General features: G+C 43.4%; 2 protein-coding genes across 2 annotated transcripts in view; one reads left to right on the forward strand and one right to left on the reverse strand.

Moving 5' to 3' along the window:
- LOC123490386 (proline-rich protein 5-like) overlaps nucleotides 1–3,241 on the forward strand; it is a 31,347-nt gene extending 28,106 nt beyond the window's left edge. Inside the window, exon 5 of the mRNA XM_045220426.1 lies at nucleotides 196–3,241. Coding sequence (XP_045076361.1) covers nucleotides 196–836 — 641 coding nt within the window. The 3' untranslated portion in view covers nucleotides 837–3,241. The remainder of the gene's footprint in view (nucleotides 1–195) is intronic.
- On the reverse strand, nucleotides 2,837–7,427 carry LOC123490385 (protein PHTF2-like; the record flags this gene model as incomplete). The annotated part of the gene is given in 4 exon segments (XM_045220425.1): nucleotides 2,837–4,765; nucleotides 4,926–5,051; nucleotides 5,209–5,304; nucleotides 7,272–7,427. Coding segments are annotated over 4 exon segments (399 nt in total), but the record flags the coding sequence as incomplete, so codon positions are not given.
- Nucleotides 7,428–7,482: the final 55 nt, after the last annotated feature.

The following is a 7,482-nucleotide window of genomic DNA, read 5'->3' on the forward strand; positions in this document are numbered from 1 at the left end:
GTATAATACTGATGTGTTGTTAGTTTCCTGTGTAATACTGATGTGTTGTTAGTTTCCTGTGTAATACTGATCTGTTGTTAGTTTGGAGCTTCTGTCTTGTTTTCACCTCTCCCTCCCTCTCTTCTCCCTGCATCTCACCACTTCTTTCTCTCCTTCACTCATCCCTCTTCTACCCTCCTCCCATCCCCTCTCCAGAAAAACGTCTGCAGCGGCGGTGGCTCAAGCCAGGCGACGCCCCCTCAAAGAACCTGGTGGTCCGCTCCAAGTCCTACAATGTGCCCATGTTGACACCTGTGGTGGAGTATGATGCCGAGACAGGCTCCGTGAGCAGCATGGGCATCCGCCGCCATTCCATCTGCGAGATGACTTCCTGTCTGGAAGAAGGCGCCACCACCGACATCACCACCAGTTCCTCCCTGGCCTCCGCGGCCCAGCCGAGCCTCTCCTGCCTGGAGCAGGAGCTCAGCCTGACAGCGGTGGGAGGTGGTGGAAGTCTGGATCTCTGTGGGTCTGTGGGGTCTGGGTCTTTGGGGTCCCACCTCCAGCCCTCCATCCCCTCACCCTCCATCTTCCAGGACTCCCACTCCCCTGGACCCTTCCTCCACGGCGGGGGGGAGTCGATAGTGTCCCCCTCGGTTCTGTGTCCGGCCCGCTCTGGTTCGGAGACGGGGTCTATCCCCAGCTGTTCCTCCAGCCCGGAGACGGTGGTAGATCAGATACTAGACTCTATGGATTCTGACCCTGATGGCATCTTCATAGACTTCTCCCACAACAGCTGCTCAGACTCTTCATCCTCTGGTTACAGCAGGGAGAGTGGTAGACAGAGTGTGGTGTAATTTGGGGTTGCGAAATTCTGGTAACTTTTCCAAAATCCCAGGTTTTTTCTAAATCCCAGTTGGATGATCTCGGATTGCTTGCTTATTCAATACTGATTTCTGGAAACTCTGGGAATAGTGGAAAAGTTTCTGGAGGTTTGCAGCCCTACTTCTGATGGATCTAAAGGGAATATCACAAATACTGGCACCATCGGTACCCCACACACACCGTTGTCTCTAAAAACACACCGCTCTTTCTAGGGTCTCTTTTTCATGGAATATTTCTACAGTAAACTGTACTATGTGTTTGTATTACTGATGCTCAGTGACTGACAACTTTGAAACAGTCTGAGGTGTCTCTTCAAGTCTTATGAAAGGTCCAGTGGAAAGGAGGAGAGATCAATCAGCACTAGCTGCACTCTCTGGGATGACCCCCACCTGGTTCACCAGAGGTCATGAGTTCACTGCTTTCTCAACTCGTCTCTTGTTCAGGTGTCAGTGGTAGTGGTGAGGAGATAGATAGGATTCCAGTGTTCACGTGTCTCATTTTAAGCAGTAGGCATCATGTAGGCCTGGGTGAGATTTCTGCCACATTCATCTGTGGCTGGGCTTTTGTCTCGGCTTTAACATTGCCCCCGTGTGGACGGGATGTGCAAGTGTCTGCGGCGCCAGAGTCAAATCTCAATGTCAAATACACAAAGAAATGTGTTTGAAACGTGAAGGAGCTGGTGGCTCAGTGGTAAGGATTTCGCCCCATAAGCATGGAGTTGTGACATGGGCGTTTCCCCTCTTGTGAACAGCAGCAGTTATGGAGGAAAACCTCTGAAAAACAGTCTACTTTTTCAGAGGTTAGTGAACACAACACACCCTGATCCAGAGCTGTGACTGAACCAGCAACATATGGGGTGAGATCTTTACACCAGAGCCTCATACTCCTTCACATGATGAACATTTCTCTTTGTAATTTTGACGTTGACAATTGCAGAAATGTTCACAAAAACCCATAACCTTGAACCTCAAAGCCACAGACTCTCACACTTCAAGCTCTACTTACTAGGATCAAAATAGTTAAACACATGCCTTCTCTCTCAACTAATGATTTAGTATCACGTCTGAAATTATTATGATCGTTTGTATTCTAAATTACTTTGTATGACACAGTCATGTACAGCTATGGAGTTGGCTTTATGAACGTATTGCTGTTAATTATTGTAGCGCTTGATGGACAAGTCATTATGATTTGATCTCATGATTATGTTCAACTGAACCTCAACTCAAACTTGACATTTAATGCGGAAGTTTTTTGGTCTGTTCATTTTTTTTTTAACGAAGATTATGGGCTTGATTCAATCCGTAGCGCTGAAGATATACGGAGTAGCGCAATTACAATTTTAGACTGACCCGACATATGCAGTCTCTGCAAACATTGCCTTTACATTTCAATGGCGCTATACAGGGGATCTCCAGCGCTATGGATTGAACCGAGCCCTAACATTGCCTAAATAGCAAGTATCACACATGATTATCCTACAAGGAAAATTTGGTATACAGATTTTTAATAAGATGAATAACTTTCTACAGGTCTTTTCTTTTTGTGACAACCATTGGTCCTGTTCAGGCTGATGTGTATCCTGATAGATATTACGGTTGACATTATTTATATGTCAGTTTATGTCAATGATGATTCCCATCAAGACATAAGATCGCTTGATTTGATCGAGTGTCTCTACAAGGGGTGGTATACATGAAGAAATGTAATGTATATGAAATATGTTTTAAGTTAAGAAAGTGTTCTGCAAGGAATGAATTATGGGTTTGCATCCCAAATGGCACCTTATTCCTTACGTAGTGCACTACTTTTGAACAGGACCCATAGAGGTCTGGTCAAAAGTAGTGCACTATATAGGGAACAGGTATTGGTATGCAGCCATGATGAAATCTAAACTGTTGTTTTGCTCATATGATGTATGTATGTATGGTTTGACAACGATGAAATGCAGTATGGAGGAAGAAACTAAAAGTTGAGTCTGTGACACAACAATGTCCATTTTTATTTTTCTTATAAACACCTAGAACTGATAAAACAGACCAGCTCACAAAAAGTAGTTTTTTTTTCCTTCAACATAAATATGCAGACTTCCTTTGAAAACGGAATCACAACGCAAACAAATGTGCGTCTGAAATGCCACCCTATTCCCTATATAGTGCACTACTTTTGACTAGGGTTCTGGTCAAAAGTAGTGCACTAGGGATTAGGGTGCTATTTCGGACACGTTCAGAGTAATTTTCTAAATAAATTTTTCAGACTCAAGTAACAGCAAATTGTTTCTTTTCTCTCACAACTACAAATAATGAGTAACCATCTTTACAACAAAAGGAAAGAAAAAAAGCCCAATGCCAGAGAAAGAAAAAGAAGCAACATCAAACTTTTTTTTTTTTTGCGTGTTAATAATACAGTATTTTCCAGCAAATAAAAAGCACTATGGTCATCTTCACACAGACTGAGCCACGCCAAAAAGAACAACTACATTGAAACATGTAACATATTAGATTTACACTACTTTAAAGTGCACATTGTCAGGCATTCCAAACTGTAGCGGCGAACATCGAGTGTGTACAGCGACTAAGACCTAGGACCTCTTTGTTCTAAATGTAATACAAACACTTTCAGTCTATCTGTGTAGCGCTACGAGTTATTGCTTGAAATACAGTCCAACCATTGAAATAACTCAAATTAAAGCCATGCAACGTAAAATAGTAAAAAGGGAAGGTAAGAAAAAGCAACGTTTTGACTGGGTTGTGACGATGGCTTACATGCCTGAATAGTAATAGTGAACCTGACTGCACACATCACTCAGTGTCTGGTTTAGAAAATAGGCTTGGGAGTACAGAAGCCAATACTGAATGGCATCACCATAAATAGCTGTGACCCCACTCCCTCAAGGTCTCAGGGGGACTTGGAGTATGCAAGAAACACATTTCCATTACACACCCCCCCCCAAAAAAAAAAAAACATAGTTAACAACATTCATGTAGTTGTCAGTCACACACCGTTTAGTTTTGGCTAGCAGGCCTGGATCAAATACAATTAAATGTCTGTATTTGATATACAGCAGTTGGTTAGGTTTGGATATTCCCATCCAGCCAGTACACCTCCCATCCAGCCAGTACTGTACCTCCCATCCAGCCAGTACTGTTTCTCACCAATCGTCTCTGATGTGTTCTGATCCTGCCTCTGTCTATCCACAACAGCTGTCACTTAGCTTATCATTATAAACTCCAAACACATAGAAACATTGTTCATCTATTCTTGAACTTTGGTATACCGTTGTTGTCAAAAGCAAAAAAAAAAGCCTACATTGAATTTACCAGGAAGTAAAACCTGTGTGTATGTATGTAGGCTTTAAAACACATGATTATTATTACAGTCCGTCTATGATCTGAAACGACTGCCCGTTGCAGTTCTCACAGTGAAATGACTGTGTGTGTGTGGGTGGGTCACAGTCGTGAAACTAAAGAGCTGCATTATAATGCGCATTGTACTAACTAGTCTGAAGTGATGGAACTCTTTTACCTATTTTATTGTCTTTTTAACTGAATTGTCATCTTGCTGTTTTTCGATCCCATCCCTCTGAGAACACGAAACCTGTATAGCTTAAAATAACTTTTTGAACAATTAAAACATTTCGTAACGTTTTTCCTAAAACAAAATATGAAGAAAAAAACTAAAATACTGAAAGGGTAAAATAAATATATCTTGAATTGCACAAGTGAAATGTAAGCACTCTGATATGAACAGGGCTGTGTGTCAGTCCATAGATACAGGGAAGCCCAGTCAGTCAGTGAGCGAAAGGAGAACAACGCCCTCGTGTGGTGAGAGAATATATCACATCTTCCAGAGAGCCAACTGTGTCCTGATCAGCTTACTGTCATGATTTGATCTTCCAGAGCTGAGGACAGAAAAGTATGGTAAGTTCTTCCTTCATACTGATATCTACACACTCAACAAATCAACTCCATTTTATTTAAAATAAACTGGTGCATAAGTAGTAGTACTACACGCATGCACGGACACACAGTCTCAAACACACACACACTCCTGTGTGTTACCTTCAGGTTGAAGCCCAGTAGATCACTGATGACCCCAGACACAGCAGACAGGATGACCACCTGGGTGATGTTGTAGAGCAGCGGGTTCATCGTCAGACCATACAGCCTGAACGGAGCATCCAACTCCTGGGGAGGGGGGAGGAGATGGAGGGAGAGAGAGATTAATGAAAGGAGATGATAAAGAGGTAATGATAGAGAGAGAGAGAGAGAGTGGAAGAGAGAGGAAGACGGACGAGAGAGAGGAAGCGAGAGAGAGAGAATAGAGAGATGGAGCTTGCCATACCTTCAATAGTTTGGTGGCCAGCTTCAGTACGTTGTTGACTAATGTCAGATCCTCCTTCTTGTTTGGTTTCTTCTCCATCTTCAGGTACAGATTGATCTGGTGAAAACAGCTGGTCAACAAAATGGAAAATCCACCCCAAACCACTAATTCCTTTAATTTACAGTGTTAAATAACACTAATATGTGAGAACAATATTTTGTTGGTAGCAACATGGAAAATCGTTGTGGAAATCTGTTGCAGCTCAAGTCGACTACAAAATCCACAATGCAATGCTCTCTCTATGGGCTGGCTGGCTAGCTAGCTAGCAAGCAAACATAGCTACACACAATAATACCAAAGACAATATCAGCATGTAAAGTAGCTAGTTAGCTGTGAAATCGCTTACAATCTCACCATGTTCAACCTGCAGACGGAATCTGACATTCGTAACGGCAGATATACTTTTGAGGAGATGGGAAACGTTGCCCGTGCTACCTCAATGGGCCGCGCGATGCATTCTGGGTGATTCTAGGACACCGAACGCTCTCCTTCAGGAGGGAATGGGAGTCTATTGGGCGCTAGCTCAAAAACACATCAGCACGAATTACGTCAACAAGAAGTACAACATTACAAATATTTTCCAATATGTGAGATAATTAACGTGATATCTGGAATATCGTATAGCTTTGGAATCGTGACATTAAGTACTTTCGAGGAAAATAGGTACGTTTCCCGACATATACGCGGACTTTGAGAAGGGATTGCGTGGCGATTAGTTTAGCAACCACGTTCCGCAGCATGACAACGTGAACGCGATTGGTCGACAGTCTACTGGGTGGGGCGTTACCGCACCATACAACGCATCCTGGACTAAAGAGGCAGACAAATAGGGAAGATGTGCTAGACCCTCCGTTAAATTACAACGTTCTCGAGGTAGGAATATAGCAAAAATATTATCAATGGCTCATTCGAGAGAAGACATCCTCCCGAGTTAAGACATCGGCCAGTATTGAAATCTGACATGTATGATATAAGTTTTCGCGATCTAAAAGTAGTATTCCTATTAACTTCCAGTGTAGTGACAGCGACTTTATCACAGTGATACGTTTTACCGGACTATTTTCTGCCTGCTTTAACGCCAATAACTCAGATACACATGAAAACATAACATGACCCAGGGAATCGGTAGAACATCACTCAGAGATGCACAAACAAATATATAACATTCAAAATGGATGAACCTTTCGTTTATCATGTCCTGTCACTTAAATGTGGGTGTTCCTATGTAACTACACAAGTTAGCAAGTGTGGTGCATCTGCTAGTTCTTCCTCAGTATTAATTGGCGAACTCAAAGTCAAATTCCAATGTCTTGCTACAACTATACCGGTTCTGTGTGTGCCTCCCTGCCTGTCTACCTGTTCTGTCAGTAAGATGGAGGTGTTGCTGTACTTGTTGCTGGTCTCTGAGCCTGTCTACCTGTTCTGTCAGTAAGATGGAGGTGTTGCTGTACTTGTTGCTGGCTCTCTGAGCCTCGTCTACCCTGTTCTGTCAGTAAGATGGAGGTGTTGCTGTAACCCTTGTTGAATGGTCCAGCCTGTCTACCTGTTCTGTCAGTAAGATGGAGGTGTTGCTGTACTTGTTGACTGGTCTCTAGCCTGTCTACCTGTTCTGTCAGTAAGATGGAGGTGTTGCTGTACTTGTTGAATGGTCTCTGAGCCTGTCTACCTGTTCTGTCAGTAAGATGGAGGTGTTGCTGTACTTGTTGCTGGTCTCTGAGCCTGTCTACCTGTTCTGTCAGTAAGATGGAGGTGTTGCTGTACTTGTTGCTGGTCTCTGAGCCTGTCTACCTGTTCTGTCAGTAAGATGGAGGTGTTGCTGTACTTGTTGCTGGTCTCAGCCTGTCTACCTGTTCTGTCAGTAAGATGGAGGTGTTGCTGTACTTGTTGCTGGTCTCAGCCTGTCTACCTGTTCTGTCAGTAAGATGGAGGTGTTGCTGTACTTGTTGCTGGTCTCAGCCTGTCTACCTGTTCTGTCAGTAAGATGGAGGTGTTGCTGTACTTGTTGCTGGTCTCAGCCTGTCTACCTGTTCTGTCAGTAAGATGGAGGTGTTGCTGTACTTCTTGCTGGTCTCTGAGCCGAGGGTAACAAAGCGTAGCAGGAAGAGAGACAGAGAGGAACACCAGAGCACCAGCTCCCAGTTATAGTGACTCTCCAGGAACGTGTTGTGGATATGGAGCAACTACAGGGAGACGGAGAGAAAAGTTTGTTTTAATGCTCGTCCCACTCAAACATAT

Source organism: Coregonus clupeaformis, unplaced genomic scaffold (genome assembly GCF_020615455.1).
Source record: "Coregonus clupeaformis isolate EN_2021a unplaced genomic scaffold, ASM2061545v1 scaf3793, whole genome shotgun sequence".
In the NCBI taxonomy this organism is placed as follows: Eukaryota; Metazoa; Chordata; class Actinopteri; order Salmoniformes; family Salmonidae; genus Coregonus; species Coregonus clupeaformis.